The 22,232-nt window shown below is 56.4% G+C and overlaps 1 protein-coding gene and 1 long non-coding RNA gene across 6 annotated transcripts in view; one reads left to right on the top strand and one right to left on the bottom strand.

Annotated features, from left to right (window-relative positions):
- The window catches only part of KIRREL3 (kirre like nephrin family adhesion molecule 3), a 548,210-nt gene that overhangs the window by 509,355 nt on the left and 16,623 nt on the right, over positions 1-22,232 (top strand). For all 5 annotated transcript variants that reach the window (XM_059184492.1, XM_059184482.1, XM_059184500.1 and 2 more), the window contains exons 7-13: positions 881-1,031; positions 6,866-6,971; positions 12,237-12,385; positions 13,682-13,809; positions 14,814-14,940; positions 18,795-18,895; positions 20,791-20,989. In XM_059184492.1, coding sequence (XP_059040475.1) covers positions 881-1,031; positions 6,866-6,971; positions 12,237-12,385; positions 13,682-13,809; positions 14,814-14,940; positions 18,795-18,895; positions 20,791-20,989 — 961 coding nt within the window. The remainder of the gene's footprint in view (positions 1-880; positions 1,032-6,865; positions 6,972-12,236; positions 12,386-13,681; positions 13,810-14,813; positions 14,941-18,794; positions 18,896-20,790; positions 20,990-22,232) is intronic.
- LOC131838456 (uncharacterized) lies at positions 4,011-7,947 on the bottom strand. Its single transcript, XR_009356603.1, has 3 exons — positions 7,728-7,947; positions 7,376-7,525; positions 4,011-4,859 (listed from the first exon to the last, which is right to left on the bottom strand). It is a non-coding gene; the product is annotated as an uncharacterized LOC131838456 (long non-coding RNA).

Genomic DNA, 22,232 nt, shown 5'->3' with positions numbered 1-22,232 from the left:
GGACCCTCCTACTTATCTCACCCCCAACTTGCAGTGTAAGTTTGGTAAAGCTCTGCATCCCTCCTGGTCTTGTCTATTTTCTCCACTGTCACCAGGCCAGCAATGGCATCTGTCCTGCCTCCAATTGGTCGGGGATCTAACGAGGTCAGGAAGTGAAATGATTTGAAAAGTTGAAAGGGGGGACGCCTGGGTGGCTCAGTGGGTTAAAGCCTCTGCCTTTGGCTCGGGTCATGATCCCAGCGTCCTGGGATCGAGCCCCGCCTCGGGCTCTCTGGGAGCCTGCTTCCTCCTCTCTCTCTGCCTGCCTCTCTGCCTACTTGTGGTTTCTGTCTGTCAAATAAATAAATAAAATCTTTAAAAAAAAAAAAAAAAAGAAGAAGAAGAAGAAGAAGAAGAAAAAGAAAGGTTGAAAGGGTTTATAGATAAAGGAATGAAATGGTCAGTGTGCCTTGATTCTACATGCATCCCCGGCCCAGCCCTGCCCTTACCCCCATGCCCCAAGTTGCAGCCCTTCGTACCAGTGACATCACTGCCTGGGAGGAGGGGGACAGCACCTCCCCCACTACCGGCTGCACGTGCTGCCTGCAGACCCAGAGGCCCCCCCAGACACCAGAGGACACCTGCAGCCGGATTTCCTTTGGAGTGTACAAGTCCAGGCTTTTCCCACATGGTGGAATAGTTCCTTTGTCCCTCTGCAGCCCAGGGCGCGGCCAGGCCAGGGAGCCGCCAGGAACCCCCCAGCTATCTGGGGACACTTGCACCCTTGGCTGTCTGGGGCCGAGGGCTTCTTCTTCTCCACTGAGGCTGGGTCATGTCTTCCCCTACCTGCCCAGGCCACTCCTGCCGAGTGACCTGGGGGCTTCTCTCCCTGCTCTCTCAGACCCTGCTGCGAGATGGCAAGCGCGAGAGCATCGTGAGTACCCTCTTCATCTCCCCGGGCGACGTGGAGAATGGGCAGAGCATCGTGTGCCGAGCCACCAACAAAGCCATCCCGGGAGGGAAGGAGACTTCGGTCACCATAGACATCCAGCGTGAGTACTGACTCAGCCCACGCAGGGGGCCAGGCCCGGGGCAGCACACCGCCCCCCACCACTGCCCACCTCCAGCACTCCCTGCCTGGAACACAGGTTGGGGGGAAGAGCCAGGCCTGGACAAGCAGCTCACCAGAGCCAGCACCACAGCCTGCAAGGTGTCTGAAGACAGGAAATGGGTCCGACAGCTCCCCAGACTGGCCCAGGTTGCGTTTGTGGGCGCCCCGAGGGCTTGTCCTTATTGTCACACGAAGTCACGACATCAGATGAGAATCTTTGGCCGATGACTTGTTCAGGCCACATTTCCAAACTGTTTCAGGTAGAACTTTCCACATCAATAAATATAAAGCAGGCCCCTAGCTCTGCTTTACCACGGGGAGCCCACACGCTCCCTTGGCGAGAAAGCCAGGTCAGAGGGCCTGGGGGCAGCAGGGAGCTCAGGGCTCCCCCCACAGCAGCCCATGCCCTACAGAGGGTAGGTACATGGGGGCCCCTCTTACGGAAGGGTTCAAGGAGAGAAGAAGCAGAGTAGTCTTTCAGTCAACCTGCACTTTCCAGGGACCATTTCATCTTTACAACAACCACTGGAGTAGGTTGCCGGTGGTCCCTCTGTGGGAAGCAGGCACCCCAAGGTCAGTCAGTCTGCCCAAAGCCACAGACCGTCAGATGTAGAGAGCTCGGCTTTCCGCAGCCCACACCGCAACCCCTCTTCTACACTGCACACAGCAGGTCCTCAGCAGGTGTCGGTTCTCATAGTCAATGTCAATAGTCACCAGGCATTCAATCCCCACCAGCCCCCTATTCCAAAAGCCACCTAAACAGATTCCCAGTGCTTTCCTACAGTCTCCCTCAAGTGCCTGTCGGCCCCAGAGAACAACAACAAGTGCTCAGAAAGGTGGTCCCACAACCTTACTCCCAGCACCGGACTAGCTTGGGTCTGAGTACCAGCTCTCAGAAGTGGACTTTTCTTGCCTTAAATGCCCTTCCCACAATGCACGATGTCACTGTGTGCTAGGGGCTGATGTGGCAGCAGGCTGGACCTGAAGGTTGGCATTCATTTCCTCCTTACTACTTTATTCATTCTACATCAAAAATCCCCCACCTACCAGCCCCGCTCACATGAGGCTTCTGGGTTCTGTGCTCCGCGTGGCTCTGTGGGGCTCCGGGGCTGCGTCCTGGTGTTCCCAGGGCCCATCTTGGGAGCCAGTGAGTGGCCGTCCCCAGTCTCTCTAGAACCCCGGCAGCTGCTGCCTAGATTCCAGAAGGCAACAGAAACCATTATAACCCTGAGACGGGCTTGCTCCACACACCCAGACCCAGCCGCCGAGTCCTTGGAGAAGATTTATCTTTTCTTTACCATCTTCACGGGCTAGTAACCCCCACTTGATCACACCCACCAGCTGGAGGCTTCTTTTTCTGTTCCTCATTTACTGAGAGCCAAGAACAGTGGGGCCCTTGCCAGACCTGGGACCAGAGTGATGGGAGGGAGACGCTCACTCTGACAGCCTCCCTCCCTGGCTGTCCACACCCGCCTACTTCTTCCAAGCACCAGCTGTGGGCCCAGCTCTGGACAGGAAGCAAGATGCTCTGGGGATCGAGTGGTCCAGCATCCCAAAAGGCTCCCCAACCCATGGGCAGTGAGGGCCGAAGTTTGTCACACACTTTACTCCAGGAATGCCAGTTCCTTGTCCTTGGACTACACGATGTCCCCAGTTTCCTCTTGCCCTTAGACTGACCGCGATCCGAGCTCTCTCCAGACACGAGCCCAGTCGGGGAGGAATAAGGATGGGGGACATGAGACATCCAAGCCTCCCACTGCCAGGCTGCCGGTTGGACCCCCCACAGATCCCCAATCTGGTCAGGAGGCCCACACCAGCTATGGAATCCCACACAAAAGGAGCCAGCTGGCAGCTCCCCATGCCAGCAGCCTGGGCCCCGGCGGGGTGGGGTGGGGGGGTGACCCAGCAGCAGCCAAGCTCCCCTCCAGGCTGGGAGAAGCCCTCCTGTCACCAAGAATGCCACCATCCTAACCACACCCCACCAGCTTTTCAAAGGCACCCCCCTAATGCGCTCTAGGGGGATGATCCATTCACCAGGGCACACGGCTGACAGTCTCCATCAGAGGAGAACACCAGCCTGGCCCAGTCTCCACGTCCTGGCTGGCTCTCTTTCCAAGGACGCCTCTGCCACACAAAGCAGGAGGCATCGGACATGAAATCCCAGAGAGGCTGCAGCTCCGGGGCCCCGATCCCTAGGTCAGCCCCATCGGAGGCTGGACAGGGAAATGGTCAAGGTCACAGCATTCCTCCTGCTTGAAATTCCGGCTCTGCCACTTACTGAATGATGCTGGCCTCACGGTAACCACCGTGCCTCAGTTCTCCCATCTGTGCAAATGACAACGGCCGTCATACAATGGCTGTGAGGATTCAATGAAATCGTTCGGGGATGCTTCCAGCGTTTGTGCCCGGCTCAGGCTCAGCTCGCTGCACCTGTCCGTTGTCCCTCCCATGCACAGCTCCCCTCTCAGCCTGAACGGGGGAGAGGTCTCCCGCCCCTTGCCGCCTCTCCTGAAGGTGTTCCCTTCTGCCTGCCTAGCAAAAGCACACGCTCGCTCTACCACCTTCCCTCTGCCTCCTTCCTCCTCCATTTACCCACTTGTTCATTCAGTAAGCGTCCCGCTGTTTACTGTGGACACCACGGGCCGGATCAGAGCTGCCTTTGCAAACCTGCTTATTTTCTCAGTCAACCAAGAAGCATCCAAACTCAGCAAAAGCACATTTGTTGTTTGTTTCCCTTGGTCTTTATATGTTACCCAACGGAAGACAAAGCCCCCAGATTGAGTAATGGGAGAGAAAGCTGAACACCCCAAAGTCCCACTACATCTGGACGCTGCATCCAGCTGCCAAGTCGCAAATGAACGTGCCATAAAATCACTGAGTCATGGAGTTTCTCCCTTTCCCGCCCCCCCGCGCTGTACTGCTTCCCAGAACACACACGCGCGCACACACACGCACACGCAGGTTGCTGATGGAAACGCTAACAGACTCTCAGCTCTAACATCTGTTCAATATGATCTCAGTTCCACCGGCGACATCAAAGCCGCCCTCCTGCAAGCGATGCAGCCGACATCACAAGTGGGATTAAAATCGTGTCTAATAGTTGGATATGACATAAACTATTTATACCTCTGGAGCCTGGCAGGCTCCTGAAAATTCATATCCGGCGCATCCAGAGCAGAGGGGTGGACAGAGGGACACAGGGACCTCAGGGTTCGGGGGAGAGGTGCAGATGAGACTGGCAGGTGCACCAGTCTCCTGGGGACCCATTCTCTTGGGGCCCTTCAAGAAAGCTGGGGTACTAAGGATTTAGCCCAGGTAAAGAAGCTGCCGGAGAAGGGCATGCACGGGATAAAGTCAGAATGGCGGGTGGCAGGAAGGGACCCTAACAGGTGTATACTCCATCACCCTGCTCCCCAAGACTCCTCCCTCTATAAAAGACACCCAGGTGGGGAGGGTCCTCCTGGGGCTACCCCCCCCAAGTTCTGTGCCAGGTAGATTCTACGTACTGTCCAACTTGTGCCATGACTTCCTCCAACAACAGTTGCACTGAGGGACTCTGTTCTGCCTCTCAGTACTGAATTTCACAATGCGAGGCCGTGAGCCAGCCATGCATTTGGCTCTAGATGGCCATCACCAAATTCCTCTGCCTTAGGACAAGTTTCTCCAACATGCAGCGAGATGCACACTCCTCCGTGGGTCTCCACATCTCTAGGGTTGGGGCCATCGGAGCCGGAGGGGGCCCTCGGATGCCCAGTTGAGGCAGCTCACCCTGCAGAGAAAGAGAGCAGGGACCGTTGATGGTACCCGCCCTGGAAGCTGGGGGCCCTCAGCTTGGGGTTGGGGGGATGGGGGCCAGCCAATGGGCAGCAGCTAGGGAGAAGCTACAAGGTTCTGGGGGTCTTAGCTCTCCACGGGGTGGGAAGAAAGCTCTCATGGCTGGTCCTTGCCATCTGCCTCCCTCCTTGAATTACGCTTTAAAAACAAAGATAGAGATCATTGAAATCCCTGTCACCTCCCTTGTAATTCTCCATGAAATTCTCCACGGCTGCTGTAACAGGAGCTCCCAGGACCGTGGTCTGCATCCGGATCTCATGCAGGGAGATTGGGGTCCCCAGAAGAGTCCGCCACCCTGCTCAGGAACCAGAGTTCTCCCCCCCATGTCTTTCAAGTTCCCTGCGGATACAGGTGCAACCTTGTGGGCCACCTCCCTGGCCCCCGCCGCTGGACCCGGGCACTGTGCAAGGAAGCAAGACCCGGCTTGAGCACCAGCAGGACAAAGAGGGCCTGAGTGGTCCAGGGATCCGGATCCCAACTCCAGGGTGGGCTGGCCTCCGTTCATAGTCGGAGGCCTGTGCGTAAGACTCTAGGGTCTCGGAAGCCCACCTGTGGTTTCAAACAGACGCTCAGGCTGGAGCAGCTGGAGTCCTGCTCCCCTTGTGGGGCCCTTCGCAGGTGCCCAAGAGGGGTCAACATGTTTCTCCGTGGTCTCTGAGAAACTGGCTTCTTCTGCTGCTGAAAATGGGCTAGATGGAACCCCTAAGAAGTCCACTACCCTCCCTCAGTTTGCCGTGATCTCGGGTGAGAGCTGCCGAAGATGTGGCCTGGGACCCTGCCTGAGTGGCAGGGACCATGCTGCCTCCTTACTCAGCTCAGGCTTGTACACCCGCCGGCCCTATACACCGTAATGAGTATGAAGATCAGGCGCTGGTCTCGTTTCCCTCTTCCTACCTCTCTGCATCTCTCTCCTGCCTTGGTTCTCCAGTCCTCGATACTGGGTGGTCTCTCTCCCCAGCGCCCCGTCTCACGTTCTGTCTCTGTCTGCTTGGTCTCCTCCAGTCTTTTTGCTTTCAGTGTGAAATCGCCGTCTGATTCTCTGTTTCTGTGCGTATGTCCATCTCTCTGTGTGTCTCTCTCCAGCTCCCTGCTCTCTGCTTCTCTCTTTTTCTTATTCCTCTGCATTTCCCAATCTCTCTCTGTCTCTGTCCATGTCTCTCTCCCTGTCTCTCTCTGTAAAGGTGTCGTCTGCCTGCCTCCCTCCCTTCTGTCTCTCTGTCTGTTTGCAGTTCCCACTCCTTCCCCACAGCTCTCCCTCCTGTCTCCTCTCTCCCTCTCCTTTCCCTCCCCCTTGCCTCTCTTCCTGTCTCCTCCACCTCCCACCGTTTTGCACTTCAGAGCCTGCCTTCTCATCATGTTGCAGGAGAAAGACTTGCCCAGCCTTGGGGGCTGAGGGCTGGGTGACACCAGTCAGGGCCCAGCAGAGATGCTCAGGCTGATGAAAGGGTGTAAATGCCACTTTCAAGTTAACAGACGCACCAGAACCTTTACACAAACAGATATGAAACAGACATTTCAAAGACCAAAAAAAAGTGTATTTAAATGGGGCTTAGTGTCCATGCTTCCCCTTGTGCCCCCTGCACCCTCTTCTGCCCCCTCTCTTGTCTGAAGTGTTTTGTTCTCTCTAAAGGCTGGAAGATGGGCAGCGTGTGTCTGGGGACCCAGGAAGCCACGCCTCCTGTCTGGTTGTTCATTTAAACACTAGGCCTTGAATCCACATGGGGATCCCTGACCCCCCACCAGGGCAGCTGAAGCAGGGAGTAGGGGAGCCCCCGGCTGAGACCCCCAACTTTGGGGGGGATGACCAGGATAGTGGCTGCTCTCAGGGCCCCTCCTGGTAGAATCTCTGGCCTTTACCTTCCCTGTCACCCAGAGGATCTCCTTGCCCCAAAACCATGGGCACAGCACCCCAGTTTGCAAAGGAATCTCTTCTCTCTGCAGACCCCCCGCTCGTCAACCTGTCGGTGGAACCACAGCCAGTGCTGGAGGACAACGTTGTCACGTTCCACTGCTCCGCAAAGGCCAACCCGGCTGTCACCCAGTACAGGTAAGAATCCTGCTGATTCTTACAGGGCACCGCCTGGCCCCTGGACCCCTCCACACCTGTGCCCATCACACAGGCTGTCATTCGTGGCCTTGAGTGTGCAGCGCACGGGCTGGGTCACTGGGAGAGCCCAGGATCCTTCTCCCTTAGAGCCCAGGATCCTTCTCCCTTCCCCAAACACCCATCCATCCATCCCTGGCCAGGTAGAAGTTCCCTCTCCTTCATGTACATGCAAACACCCCTCCACCGGAAGCAGTGGGCATAACCCCTTCTGTTTGGAGAGCTCTACTATCTTTCTTTCTGAAAAAAGGCAGAGAGGCTCCAGATGAGGAATAAAGGTAAAACAACCAGGAGATGCAGTAAGATCAGAACCTAGATCTGTGCAATGGGCCCACCAAACTGCTCACCTGTGCAGGGTAAGATTTCGGAGACAGAGGGCCCTGTCCAGCAGGCACCTCGGATCATGTCCATCTGTGGCCCCCATGCATCCCTGCTCACAACACTGATAAAAGCACCACGGTGTTTTACACGCTTGTCTTTCCCTGTTGATGGAGCTCCTTGAAGGCAAGAACTGCAATTTAGCAACTTAGGGCCCGCAGCATGGGGCAGAGCATGGGGCAGAGCATGGGACGGGCCGCGGAAACCTAATAATGCATGCTGGCTCCCCGGGGCACCTCCCTGCCTGGGCACTCCTGCAGGATGGGATTTCAAAAGACGCAGTGCCCTCGGAGATGCTCAAAGGCAGACAAGGACACTCACCTCTTTTAGATGCCCTGGGGAACTCGCCATGGCCCTAACTCGGAGCTGTCCTTCCCCGCCAGCCCAGACTTGATGGTGGAGCCCAGAGCGTCATCTCCGCCATCGAGATGGGTTATTAAGCTGCAGTGGCCGGTGCCAGGGATGCTAATGGCCCCAGACTAGATCATCAACTGGCCAGTGGGAGTGGAGGACAGGGACAACAAGAGGCAGCGCAGCCCAGAGGGCTCAGTGAGAGGAAATGGGCCAAAGAGACAGCCAGAGAGATTCGGGTTGGACGCAAGGAGGAGCTCCCCGCAGTGCAGATAATTGAACGACACCAGGACCCTGGAACCAAAACCCAGGAAAGGCATGGAGTCTTTCTCCTTGAGGACATTTTAAAATAGGGTGAAAAGCCATCTGTCATGTCCCGTGTGACCATTCTCTGGGCCCAAGGCCGGGCAAAGTGCGTTGCAGAAACATGGCCCTGGGGCCCTGTGGGGCTGGGGGGCGGGGTGGTTTGGCTGGGATCTGGCATCTGTCTGGAAGTGACTGAAGATGCAGAACAGACAGCCTGAGAGAGGCCCTTTCTTAGGGCTTTCTCAGGGCACCTGCGGTGACAGGGTCGGCCCCTCTCTGCTGTCGCTCGTGCAGTCTACTTACAGTCCCTAAACGCTAGGTCTCACGTGCCCACAGACCTCAAATGCCCATTTCCCTGGGCAGCCCCGGACTCCCACAGGTGCCCTCGCAGCTCTCCCAGGAATGCCTGTGGGACCCCAGAGACCAGAACGTACAACTTCCATGGCTCTTCACTGCCAGGCTCCGGGTTACCTGAGGACCCAGTTATGGGCAGCGGGCAGGGCCATGATCGGGGACCCAGCACTGTCCCCCACCCCTCCACTGCCTTATGACCAGGACAGTGTGAGCCAACACCCCAGCAGCCAGGCTGCCCGCCTGCCTCTTAGAGTCACCCCCCTCTAAAAGCAGAGCACCAGTGATAAATGATGAAGTTCATATCTCCTTCTGGAGGGATCATCATAAACAAATGTGACAGTAGGGGCACCTGGGTGGCTCAGGTCTTTATCCTGGAGTCCTGGGATAGAGCCCCACATCAGGATCCCTACTCAGCGTGGGGGAGTCTGCTGCTTCCTCTCCCTTTCCCTCTCCCGTTCCAACTGACTCATGCTCACTCCCTAGCTCTCTCTTTCTCTCAAATAAATAAAACGGAATCTTAAAAAAAAAGAAAGAAAGAAAGAAAGAAATGTGACATTACATTTAAGAACTAATGAATGTAGGGGAATGTGACAATTAATTGGCCTATTCTTGCCATGTTTCTGTCATTTCAAAGTGGGGTTTTGTGTTGTTGTTGTTGTTTGTTTTTTTTAACTAAAAAGTTAATAGGGGCACCTGGGTGGCTCAGTGGGTTAAAGCCTCTGCCTTCGACTCAGGTCATGATCCCAGGGTCCTCGGATCGAGCCCAGCATCGGGCTCCCTGCTCAGCAGAGAGTCTGCTTCCCCCTCTCTCTCTGCCTGACTCTTTGCCTACTTGTGATCTCTCTCTCTGTCAAATAAATAAATAAAATCTTTGAAAAAATAATTAAAAAACTAAAAATTTAACAAATAAACAAGCATAGAGCTTGCAGGTTTCCCTCTGCCTTCACCCTACCCTAGGCCTCCAGGATCCCGGGTCAGCCCCTGGTTACAGAGGGGCCGCCAATCACAGAGGTGTCTGAAGGGGCAGGTGTTCCCGCACAGGCTCACTCTTGGGGCGTGTCACCTGCCCTCACGGCCCTCTGATTAGAAAAGGGCCTGAAAACAGATCAGTGTGGACCACATTCCCTTCAGGACCCCAGAGACTTTTTGGAGAAGGCCTTCTGGCCACTAGGAAAATTTGGGAGAGCGGAGAGAGAGGAGGGCCCCCCGTGCCTACCTATACCGGCCCAGCTCCTCGAGGGAGGGCTCAGCCCGCAGGCAGATGGTGGTTCTGGACGCCGTGTTGGCCTCCGAGAAGAAAAGCCTTAAACAAATCTCCTCACATAAGTACATTGATTTTTCCCAACTGACTTTGACAAGATTGCAGGGATCTGTGTTTCTTTTCTTGCACGTTCATCCTGATTGCTTCTTCCCGTGCTGCTCCGAGGCTGTGATCTCAGAAATCAGAGCTATGCCTCCTCCATCCCAGCACCTGGGAAGGGGACATGGGTGGGTGTGGGAGCAGGGGCGACGGACTCAGCTCTCACTTCAGCTGCGCCCCAGACCCAGGAGCCAGAGGCGGGCAGACCGGGTCCTGGCACACCAGGAAATGCGTCTCCCCACCTGCTTCTTGGGACTGTCCTCTGAGGCTCTTCGGAACCCCCCATGTCCCCCTGTGGGTCCCAGGGCAGGGACCACCGCCCAGTGTGAAACTCAGGACTAGGTAAGGATAGCCTGTCAGCTGTGACAGCCAGGCCTCCTGATTCTGTGATATAAATAATTAATCCTCTTACGTTTGCTCCGGCCAAATTAGACATTGATTGGGAAAAGCTTAATCTGACTCCTTTTCAGAGAGGCTGGGGGTGGTGGGGTGGGAGCAAGAGTGGAGGTGGGGGCGGGGGAGGGGGGAGGGTCCAACAGGAAGGAGGAGGAGGTGGAAGATAAGCCAAAGGAGAGGGAGGAGAGGGAAGGACTGAGAGACCTGGTCTTGTTCTTGGGTCACCCTGGACCCTGTGGCCAGCTGCTGGAAGAGGTGGTTTGAGCTTCTGGAAGGGATCCCTATAAAGGGTTTTATTGGTGTGGGAGAGGAACATAAAGAAAGGGAGGAAAAAGAGAGACTGAGCAGGATTCAGGGATTCAGTACTTTGGGGACTCGGGATGCCCCCAAAAAACTTTGGTTTGGGTTACTAGAGGGCCCAGCCCCCGCAAGCGGCTCCTGCTTGTGACCCTGGGAGAGGAGAGCCTTGGAATTTCTCCTGTTTGGCCTCTAAGGAAGGGACAGGCCCTGGGGGGCTAAGGGTAGCCGCTGCACAGGGGCCCAGGCTGGAACAGCACAGCCCTGCTTGTCCCCCAACTGTCCGGCTGGGCTCCAGTCCTGTGGGAGCTCCAGCAGTTCTGAGCTCCTCAGGGCTGAAGGGGTGAAACTCATACCGCCCAGTGACTTTCACCATGAAGGGCTCCATCTTCTCCAAGAACTCCTCCAATGACAGATGAGGACAGCCCATCAGAACCAGCTCTCCTGGGCCCTAACCTCCCTTCCCCGAGCCAGGGGCAGGCCCAGGAGAGCAGGAGGCACTCACCCTGCCTTCTGCAGCCCCCCTCAGCCTCCCACTGCCTGCCCCCATGCTTCATTCAGCGGGGCGGAGGGAGCAGAGTTTGGACGCAGGTCCCCAACCATGTCTGGGACTGAATTCTCTGCCTCAGGCAGGGGTTGTGCCTGACTGTTAAGTCTGGTCATTAAATTAAAGTTAGAAATTGAAATGATTCATGAATAACTCATAATGGTTTGTTGGGAAGCTCCTTAAGCTCTCAGGGAGCTCTGGTTTGCTCTGTTGTTAAACTATAATTGTTATTATTAATCATGTTCTTAATAATTATGTGATATTAACTCACGATCGTAACCACACGACGCCAGCCTGGGCACTCCACGTGATGCCAAGACACGGCCATCTCTCGGGGCGGGCTGGGAAGGAAGGCAGGAGACGGTCCTCTGAGGCACGAGCTCTGGATCCAGGACAGAGAGAAAGGGGAGCTGAAGGCCGGGGCCGCAGAGAAGCTGTAGTTACAGGGATTTGTGGTCATGGGGTAATAATAAGATGAACACCCCAAAATAGGCTTGAAGAGGAGGAGCCCGGTTGGAAGTTCCGTGATTTCAAAAGCAAGTGTTGTCCACAACGGGGTTAAGCCAGGGGAAGCTATGAACTCTCTCCCCGGGGGATCTGTAGGGAAAGGCCCCAGCTTCACACGTGGCCAGAGCCATCCCTGGGAGGGAAGAGGGGGCACTGGGAAGGGACCCACCCTGGGGACAGGAGTCAGGACAGGAGAGCTTCGAGAGCTGGAGGAGGGGCCCTCGGAACCCCTGGCTAACACCCGTCGCACAGCTGTCCACCTTGTCTGGAAATCAAGTCCGTCAAGTCCGTCTGTGTGATGCGCTCATGCCGCTAGTCCTGACCTCCTTCTTTTTCAGCAAGGATCCCAGTGGACAGGGACTGACAGTGGCTTATTCCTGTCCTAGCCAGTCAGATGGGTCAAGCTACTGATTAGTCCACTTCCCCATCTCCAAAATAACCTGCTTGTCACCCGCAGACCAAAGCCCACCACCTCCAACACCGACTCTTCCCCAGCCCCAGAAGTTGCCCCTCTGCAGAGATTCCTGCCCGCCCTCTCCCCGCCCCTGGCAGGGGTGGGGGGGCACGAGGGGGTGCGGGGGGGCGGTTAGCCCTGTGCCACCCCCATGCCAGGTCCCACTTTCCAGCTCCTGGAGAGACACCCCCACTCCCCGGGTGGGAGGAACACCCTTGCCATCGGAGGTTCACAGCGGCTCCCGGGCCTGTGTTGCAGGTGGGCCAAGCGGGGCCAGATCATTAAGGAAGCATCTGGAGAAGTATATCGGACCGCCGTGGACTACACGTACTTCTCAGAGCCTGTCTCCTGCGAGGTGACCAACGCCCTGGGCAGCACCAACATCAGCCGCACCGTGGATGTCTACTGTGAGTGCAGCCGCGGGGGCGGGGCGGGGCATCCCCAGGGGAGCCGCCCCCCTGGGGTGTCTCTGCTGGGACACAAGCTCACAGTGCTGCCCACTTTAAGCAAAGCTTCTTGGTGGGTTGTTTCCGGCTTCCCTCCACCCTCGACCCTCATAGTAACCCAGGAGGCAGGTGTTATTATTCCCATTCCTCAGATGCAGGGACGGAGGCCCAAGGTCACTCGGCAAGTAAGTGGCAGAAGGGGAACCAAGTCAGGCTCCAGAGAACCCCTTGCCGACAGCAGACCCCGCCGCCTCCCGTTGGGGACCCGGGTACGCCTCCCTTCTGGGGCCTGGTGGGGAGCCCAGGGGAGCCAGCCCAGCATTGACCCAGGGGTTGGATGTTTTCACGGCGATAAGCATGAGCTCCTCTACTGGATTTACAGTTTGAAAAGTACTTCTACAAACTTTCTTATATCTGACCCCTCCCCTTATCCCCAGGGGCCTCAACAGAATCAGTGATCACCACCTTGCCCTTATTCCCTGTCCAAGGGACTAATCCGGGTCTCTGGACCCTGGTTTTCACAGTCTTCGGCTCCTGGAAAGCAGCCAAGCAGTGGTCTGCACGCCGTCCCAACACCGCGCCTGCAGTTCCACCACTGCACCACTCTGGGAACCAAGGTTTGGTCCCCAGGAGGCTCTGGTTCCAGGTGGTGTGCAGAGGGTAGGCGGAGAGAAGCTTCCGCTAACACTCGCCCACACTTAGCAGGGGCCTGGGGGCAGGCCCAGCTACTTCATGGGGGTTGGAAAAAGGCTGGAAAGGGCTAGAACGGAGCATGACCTGCGGACTCCAAGGGTGTAGAGAACACGGGGAGAGGCATGGTGTCCTCCAGGCCTTGTCTCAGAACCCGTGGGAGGACCCTGGACGGGCTCCAGGAGCTGGGCTCCGGACGCACAGGGTAACTGGAATCCAGATCCCCAAGCTGAAGCTCGGAGGAGGTAGACAAGGACCTAAAGGCAGACACAGAAAGCTGCCACCACCCAGGATTTCTGGAGCAGGAGGGAGTCCCTTCTGCCTGAGGGCTGGGGTGGGAGCTTCCTGGAAGCAGGACAAAGGACGGGAGATGGGGGCAAATCCCAGCAGAAATGGGGCCAGAGCACTCTTTCCTAGGGCTCTTGCTGCCAGCAGGTGGACCTGCGGAAGGCCAAGCTGGGAAACTGGGGGTCTCTCTTCCTTACTTCCCGGACTCTCTCTCTCAGACCCCTCTCCCAGAGCTCCCAGCCCACCAAGAGCTCTGTCTCCCCCTTCCTCCCTTCACAGTTGGGCCCAGGATGACCACAGAGCCCCAATCCCTGCTCGTGGATCTGGGCTCCGATGCCGTCTTCAGCTGTGCCTGGACAGGCAACCCCTCCCTGACCATCGTCTGGATGAAGCGGGGCTCGGGCGTGGTAAGTCCTCAGCTCAGACCCCACGGGCCTTGGACCACCGGAACTGCCTCGGCCGCCCTCACTCTTTGACTGGAGGCACTAACCTCCAGTGTAAGCTGAAGGGAGAAGGAGCCCAGAAAGAAGAGAGGGAACCCCAGATACTCACAGGTACCCCCTGAGTACTAAACATACCCAACCATTACGGTTTCACCCTACCATAAAACTTAGAGGAAAAGCAGGTAGTCACAGATGTGCGGGGAGTAAAAAGTCTCTAGAAAGCCTTTTCCACTTTGCCCAAATAGTTAGTTATCCTTTAGCTTTTGAGCTAGGTTTCACAGTCTTCCTGTGTTCTTATTTTAAGATAAATGTGTTTTTTAGGGTATATAAGGTTATCAGACACCCCTCCCCTCAGGAGGACCAGCGAGAGCTTTGGGAGGAAAGTCAAGGGAGAGGTGGACAGAAACTGGTCTCTGTGTGGCCTGCTATGGGCCAGACACTGCTCTGTCCTGTGAGCAGGATTGCCTTGTCCTAGAAATAAAGAAAGAACATCAGAGCAGATAAGTAACTGCTCCAGGCCACGTAGGTCATCACAGCCCAAGCCAGGATTCGAACTCAGAGCCAGCTAAGGCCAAAGTCCTTGGATCACCTCCAAACTCTATCCCAAAAGGATACTGAAAATGACTCTGAAAAAACAGGTCCAGGCACCCGCAAACAAGATCGCTGGGGGCAGCATGGTTCAGGTTGGTGGGCAGCCCTCTCTGCGAGACATCAAGCCTTCGGGCCCCAGACAGGGGCGTACCCTCCCCTCTCCCCTTGTTCCTGGCCCTTAGGGCTTCAAGCTGGTGTGTGGCTGTGACTCTCCCCTGGCCAGCTCACAGGACACACAGCCTCCCACCCCACCCCCGCACCTTCTTGCCATGCTGAAGACTGGGTCACTTACAGCAGGCCCGCCTTGCAGCCCTTCGGGCTCTGGGCGACAGAGCCCGGCTCTGCTTTCTGTGTCTGACCCTCCACAATTCTCCCAGGTGCTGAGCAATGAAAAGACCCTGACCCTCAAAACCGTCCGCCAGGAGGATGCTGGGAAGTATGTGTGCCGAGCCGTGGTGCCCCGGGTTGGGGCTGGGGAGCGAGAGGTGACCCTGACGGTCAATGGTAAGACCCCCCGACTCATGCTAAGTGGGGTGAGAGGGAGCAGAGAGGGGCCCAAGGCATCTTGGTCCCAGGCACTGCCTCAGAGGGACTGTCGCTGGTTCTGGATCCATAGCACTTCTGCCCACCTCTTTGAGTCCATGTCAAAGCCCAGCCCTGAGGTGAGGAAGGACCTGGCTAGTTGGGTCCCCTTCCTCCTTCTTTGGTGCTTGGAAGTGCTTAAAAGTGGTAGCTGATTAATTTTATCCTGGCCAAGAGGAAGGCGTCTGAGGATCACTCCACAGCCGACTCAGATAATGCATCTACCCTCTGACCTTGACCTAGGCCTTGGGGGAAATTTAAGGGAGCATCTCTGCAAGTCCGAGTTGGCCCCTTCCCATTGCGTGACCGCTGCTCAGAGAGACCTGTCACAATTTCCACAAGACCAAGCATTCAGGGGGTCCTCCTGAGGGCAGATTCTTATCACACACCATAAAACCATTACAGCAGGAGAGGGTTTTCTGACAGCCCTAGAACACAGACGACTGCTACATGACACATTTAGGGGACAGAGTGTCAGACCAGCCTGGATGATGCCCTGTAGAAGGTCCCAGAGAAGCTGGGTCCGACCCGGGAAGGCTGCAGCACCTTGATGGAAATCTGGCGTCGCATCCATGGTATGGGCTCCCGCTGGGGTGGGCAACCAAAGCTGCAGGTTGGAAAGAGCGAGAAAAGCTAATGCCAAGCCCTTGCACTGTTTCCAAACTTCCTCCCTCCACTGGGTTTTTGGATTCCCTTTGTGAGCCCCCTGGTCCCACAGAGTCTGCCTCAGGTCAAAGCCTGGAAGCTCTGAGCTGCAGCGGGACCCGAGCCCCAGACCGACCTTTGCAGGACCCCTGGGTCCTGGCCCCAGATCAAGGTGCTAGGGAGGGGCTAAGCCATGTTCTAGAAATCAGCCCTCCTGGCTTCATCTCCGCCCAAGCTGTCCACAGGCAGCCTCGCTCATTCTCCCCCTTTGCTAGAAAACTAAAACCAGCTTGGTTCTTCCTCAGCCATCCCCCTCCAGACGCCCCATGAGCCAGCATCCCCCACCCCTCACTGCTCTCTCTGCTTTCTTTCCCTCTCCTTCTCCCCCAGAGTCCTGGCAACCCCAGAGGAAGGGGGAATCTACTCAGAGCCCGGGGGCACTCACAGGCCACCTGTCCTGGGCAGAACCCTGACTCAGGAGTCTTCCTGCTTCCCCCGTGTCCCCAGGATGCCACCAATAAATTGGCACTGCAGGGCTAAAAATAACAGCATCCAATCGCGCCTCCGTATATCCATGGCAACGCAGGCTGCAGCCTTTTCCTGCTGCTCCGGTGTCTGACACGGGGCTCAGGCACCGGGACCCGTGAAAGCTGTGGCCTCCCCCGACGCCCGCTCTGGGTGCTGACCCATGACTCTGCCCAGCTCCCAACTGCTGGCCCCAGGACCAGACCAGCGGGCTGGGGACCCTGGAGGGGTCTGAAGCTTTTAAAGGAACATCCCCATTTCTGGGGGGAAAACAAAATGGACAAAGGAGGAACTGACATTTCATTGTCACTTTAGATGTTCCAGCATTTCCCAGCAGGGATTCAAAGTGGTTTCTTGAGGAGGTTGTGCACGCATACCTCAGGGAGTACATTACTTGGAAGGGACACCCCAGCCTGGCTCTGGCAGCTACGCACGGTTTGATCTGAACGCCCCCCCCCCCAGGGATTGTGTTTATATCCCCTCACCGCCTCCAATCTTTCCAGCACAGGGTCCCCTAGATTGCCAGGAAGAGAAACACCCAAGAGATCGGAGTGAAGCAAGGAAGCTGTTCATTTGTTTCTGCTGAATCAGGGTCATCTCGCCCTGATGCAGGGGGATGAATTAAGTGGCCCCGGGTCGGGGAGGGAAGAGCCAACGTGGGAGAGGAAAGAGCTAGAGAACAGGTAAAGGGATGGCGAAGCCCTTTGGAAAAGGGCCTCGGCTGGGCTGTAGGGAGCAGACATTATGAGAGTATCCAAAGTGAGATGGGATTCTTCTCACAGCACACCACAGCTGGTGGGCGACTGCTGCATTGCCTTCTGGGGAGTAAACTGGCTTGGGTCTTACCTGGTTTGACTCAAACCAGGGATCTGCAGGGAGGGGGAGATAAACACCCTCCCACCACTTTGACTGCCCATCCCCACCTGTACTCTGATTTCTTTTTTCTTCTAAGAAGCCCTTAAATACTTATGCATTTGCCTGATGGCTTTTAGAATGCCCGAGAACCACCGTGCCCCCCCCGCCCCCCGCCCCCAGAGAATTCCTAGTTCCTGAGAAGTGAAGGGGAAAACGTTTTATGGTATCATCACTTTCAGTCGGCAGCAAAGCCAAGTGCCATCCAAGTTCCTCAAATATCAAACCCTCCTGCCTTTTGGCCAAAGGCTTCTTGGAACACAAATATGTAAGAGAGACACTCGGCTCAGCCCAGGCTCGGAGCCACCCCGGGGTGGAAGCCCCTCCCAGAAGGGTCCCCCCCCCCCGTTCCCCCACCCCCACCCCCTCACCCCACCCCCAAGTCTGCCGCACCCAGCTCCAGGCTGTTAAGCGTCCTAAACTCCGCAGCAGTCACCTGAGTGTCTTCCAGAACTTCGCCCCCTCCCTTGGCTGAGAGCTACTCATAGAAATGCAAATCTGTTTTAATTAAGGTGGCTAATAAACAGCAATTATGTTTGCAGCGGTTTTTGTTTTGTTCCCAGTAATTTTGCTTGTCCTCCAGATCCCTTGTTTGAGCTCTTTCTCCTCCGTTTTCTGCCACCTAAGACCCAGCCTTTTCCCTGAGGGATTGGGAAGGAGGCAGGAAGTTCTCCATCTCCTACACCCCTGGCTCCAGCCGCCCCAGCCCCCGCCAGGAGGTTAGCTGAGCAAACAGCGGACTTCGCCCCTTGTCCCTCCCACTTTCCGGGCCAGGTGGGCCCTGCTTGGGGAAGACTTAGGTGGGATAAAAGGCAGAACTGGACAGGAGGCGCTCTCTGAGACTGCAGGGGCACTGTCTCGGCTGTGGGATGAGGTAGGTAAGACAGGGACTCCTGGACACAACCATAAACATTTTCTCTCTCTTTCTCTCATACACACACACAGTCTGGATGGGATCATGTCCTGATCAGCGTTGGACCCGTGGTCTCACCTGGGCCGTCTCAGTGGCAGGCCAGGCCATGAACTACGGGATCTCCTAAGACAGACGTGAGATGAAGCTTGTGAACATGCCCCGCGCATTCCCCCTAACCAGGGTGATCCCACCCAACCCCCTTGGTAGAGGAACGTGGGCATTTCTTGCTCTTTCCCCCTTGCTTTGCCGCCCCCCCCCTCCCCCCGGCTGAGGACACCTGGTTTGTTAGGCAAGCGCGCCCTCTCCTGGACACGGCGGAGAATGGTTCGAGCGGAGCAGCCGGCTAAGGCAGGGCGGCATTAGTTAGAGAGACTAAGCAACATTACTTAGCATCCCTTCCTACCTTCTTAGGTTTCCCAACTCCTTCATAAAGCTTTCCCCACCTGCCGGGCAGGATGGTTCTCTCTCCTCTGAAGTTGGTTTGTACGTCATGTGTACCGCTCCGTATGAGCACTCACTGCCTTTTTATGATGCTTATTTATGTCTTCTGGGCATTCTGACTTAGAAGTGTTCGCTCCTCAACCCTTGAGAGGTTTACAACTGAATGCTTCATTTCTCTGTGAGTCCCCTGCCTTGCACTTCACCTTACACATCCAGGCCTCCAGGAAATGTGTGCTGAACGAGAGGATTCATGGGTCAACTTCTGAACCCCGCCCAAGAAGGGTCCAGCCAGGCACCTGCCTTTCCCTGTTTGCCTGACGTGACGCTATTTCCCCAACAGGACCCCCCATCATCTCCAGCACCCAGACCCAGCATGCCCTGCACGGGGAGAAGGGCCAGATCAAGTGTTTTATCCGGAGCACACCACCACCCGACCGAATAGTGAGTGCTCTGGGGCCCGGAGGGGAGGGCTGGGGCCCTGCCAACTCAGCCGGCAGCCCAGCGGCTCATTTCAGCCTACCACCTACAACCATCAAGGCCTCTGAGTTTCCCGTCCTCCACGGGGAACATTTTTCACCTGCCTGGGCTGTCTGGTAAAGGCATCATGGAGACAGCGGGCTCCCGGGGCCAGTCTGCAGGTGTCTTTAACTCTGCTCTGAGCTCCAGCTGGGCCCCAACAGTAGTAACAGTAATGCTTCCAAGTTTTGCGTCCTAGGAGCAGAGGGACGAGTGAGGGTAGCAGAAGGGAATGCTAAATGATTGCTTCCCTTTCCTGAGTTTAAGGCTCATCTTTGGCAAAATCCTAGACAGTGTGTGGTTTCTAGTCGGCAACCTCCTTTCTTTGTCCCCCAGCCCCCAAGTCCTCCACAGTCCTAATGCTCAATGGAGAGCCCTGTCCCATGAACTTACTGAGTTCTCCCCTCCCCCCCAAAAAAGTACTGTTCCATTTTCCGTCCCTTCTGCAAAACTCATCCCTGTCCCCGCAGGATCGCTAAGGCAACCTGAAGAATTCACACTTGGGCCCGGCCAGATGTTGTAAAAGCCAGCGTCTTCACCCACGTCTATCTGAAACCAGTGGGAGCCCAGGCATGAAAACAGACAAAGGGGAGCATTTTCTAGCATTAGTGGAATTCAGATACTATTTTTAGTGGCCCCCAATGCCTGGCATAGTCCTGATGAACATCTGCCCCAGGGCAGCTCCATCGGGGAGGATGTAGGGGTTGTGCACTGAGCAACAGGGGTGTGTGCATACCAGGGACTGAGACGCTGCTCAAGGGGTCATCCTGTAAACTCCAATATGGCTAGGGCATCCCACACTTTCTCAGGCATTCGGCTCATTCAATATGTGAAAAATTCACACACAATTTACAGGAAATCATACATAGTTCTAATACCTATAAGCACCCCCTTCCCTCTGCCCTTTAATTTTTTTTTTCAGTTATAACTGTAACCCATGCCCATCAGAATAACCCGTTCACTCTTGAGCGTGTTTGCATGATCTTTCTCTTCATAAACATCTAACTCTTGGCCCATGGCTCTCAGTGGGACAACCTTGCCCTCCCCCTCCCACCGGGGACATTTGGCAACGTCAGGAGACATTTCTGTTGGTCACAATTTGGAGGGGTGCCACCTGCATCAAGCAGGTGTTGACCAGGGATGCTGTTGAAATTCCTGCAATGCACGGGACAGCCCCCCAACCAGGAACGTTCCAGTCCTGCATGTCACCAGTGCCAAGCCTGAGGAAACACAGTCTCCTCACCTACCATCTCTGAGCACTTGCCTGCAGAGATGGCCACATTCACCCCAACGCTGCGAGCCAGGGCCCGTGGGCCGGTGCTTACATGCTGAGCAGCGCAAAATGGCTCTGACAAGAATTAAGCCTTGTAAACTAAAACAGGTTAAGATGGTCACAAACACAGCTCTGGGATCATACGTTTGTGCGAAGGAACAAAGCGGCCAAACCAGGCCCAGTCACTCTAGGGCTGGTCTTCTACCCACACCTGCCAGGGCAGCCGAGGCAGAGGCTCCCATCACTGTCACCGGGTTCCCTGTCTGCCTGGAAGGTGTCCCAGGAAAGAGCCAGAGACCCCCATCCGTGGAAGTGCCCTCTGAGGCGGCCCCGCCTTCGCGTGTGTGTGCATGGGTATGCGCGTGTGTGGCGTGGAGTATGTGTGTGTTGTAATGCGTGTGTGTTGTGACGTGTGTGTGGAGCCCTCTGTGGCCGTGAGCATGGACACGAGCCTGACAGCGTCTGCCCCAGAGCAGGGAGGTGGCAGGGCGGCGCTGGCAGAGGGCGGGTGCGAGGGTCTCCTCCTCACTCTGAGCACCTCGGACAGGCCTGGTCCTGGAAGGAGAATGTGCTGGAGTCAGGGACATCGGGGCGCTACACAGTGGAGACGGTCAGCACCGAAGAGGGGGTCATCTCCACACTGACCATCAGCAACATCGTGCGGGCCGACTTCCAGACCATCTACAACTGCACCGCCTGGAACAGCTTCGGCTCCGACACGGAGATCATCCGGCTCAAGGAGCAAGGTGGGGGCCGCCAGGGGATGACGGGACGGGCGCACCCCCTCCCCACATAGACCCCCTAGTAGGGCCCCAGGCAAGGTCCTCCAGGGTCCTGAGCTGGCAGAGCCCCACAGAGGCCACAGGCAGGTTGACCAGGACAAGCCACAGAGCAATTCCTAATGTACCCCATAGTCTTGGTCAGATCACCAGAAGTGGCCCTCTGGGGTCCAACTCCCCCAAAGCCAAGGTCCTAGCCCACACCAGGAAAGGAGAGGTGGAGAAACCTGCTTAGAGTAAGGCTTCTCCAGGATAGTGTTTTCAGGAAAAAGGGACCACAGAGCAAGGCAAGCTGATGGCCATGATGAGCCTTCCAGGAGCTTCTAAGGGCCCTGGCTTCTGTGCACTTGGCATTTCCCTAGTGTCCTCGGGGGGGTGTCACCCACTGAGGAGCGTTCCAGTGGGGGTACACCAGGATGAATGTGTTGGGGAGCCTGGCCCAGGCCCGTGAAGACAATAATTCAGTCCTGTTCCCCAAGAGTCCCCCAGAGGGTGCCCCTGCTAAGCTAAGGGGTAGCCCTTGAGCTGCCCCAACCTCTGGGGCATGGGGGTCAGGTTCAGCTCACCTGCAGTTCCTCCTGGAACATAGAAGACATACGGACGACTGTGCTCTGAAGGGGATGCCAGCCAGAGGGCAGCGCTGGGCAGGAGGGCTCAGAGCTGCGGGGCAGGCGAGGAGGTGGGGGAAGAAAGGCTCATTCCCCCCACCCCCCACCCCCCGGTCCCATGGTCCCCAGGTACAGACTGCCCAGCTCCTGATCAGAGAGATGCTGAGAACTCTGCTTTCAGATCTCACTCGGACCACAGGATGGGAGCCTCAGAGGGGCACAGCGGGGTGGTTCTAAGATGCTCGAGGAGAGCCAGCAGCACACGGGGCCTGAAATGGGCAGCAGACCTTGCCCCTTTGCCAGTCGGAGTGGGGGGGAGGGGGAGGGTGCTCAGTCTACGGCAGACAGAGCAGTCCAGGCTCCTCGGCCCTGGCAGTGTCCGACCCCTCCAGGATGAAGGCTCACCCACAGACTGTCAGGGCCCAGCAAGAGATTCTGGGCCGAGCAGGTAGTCTCCGCCAGACCCCTCGGACCTCAGCGCTACCCTGTGGGTCAGTGTCTCCCTACACCTCTTCACTAATAATGCTGCTTTGCATAATGCTTCGCACATAATTTGCATACTGTCATCCACACATCATCCTAAACCCTCCCGGTCACCCGTT

Source organism: Mustela lutreola, chromosome 1 (assembly GCF_030435805.1).
Source record: "Mustela lutreola isolate mMusLut2 chromosome 1, mMusLut2.pri, whole genome shotgun sequence".
Taxonomy (NCBI): domain Eukaryota; kingdom Metazoa; phylum Chordata; class Mammalia; order Carnivora; family Mustelidae; genus Mustela; species Mustela lutreola.
This window is presented reverse-complemented; position numbering and strand designations above follow the sequence as displayed.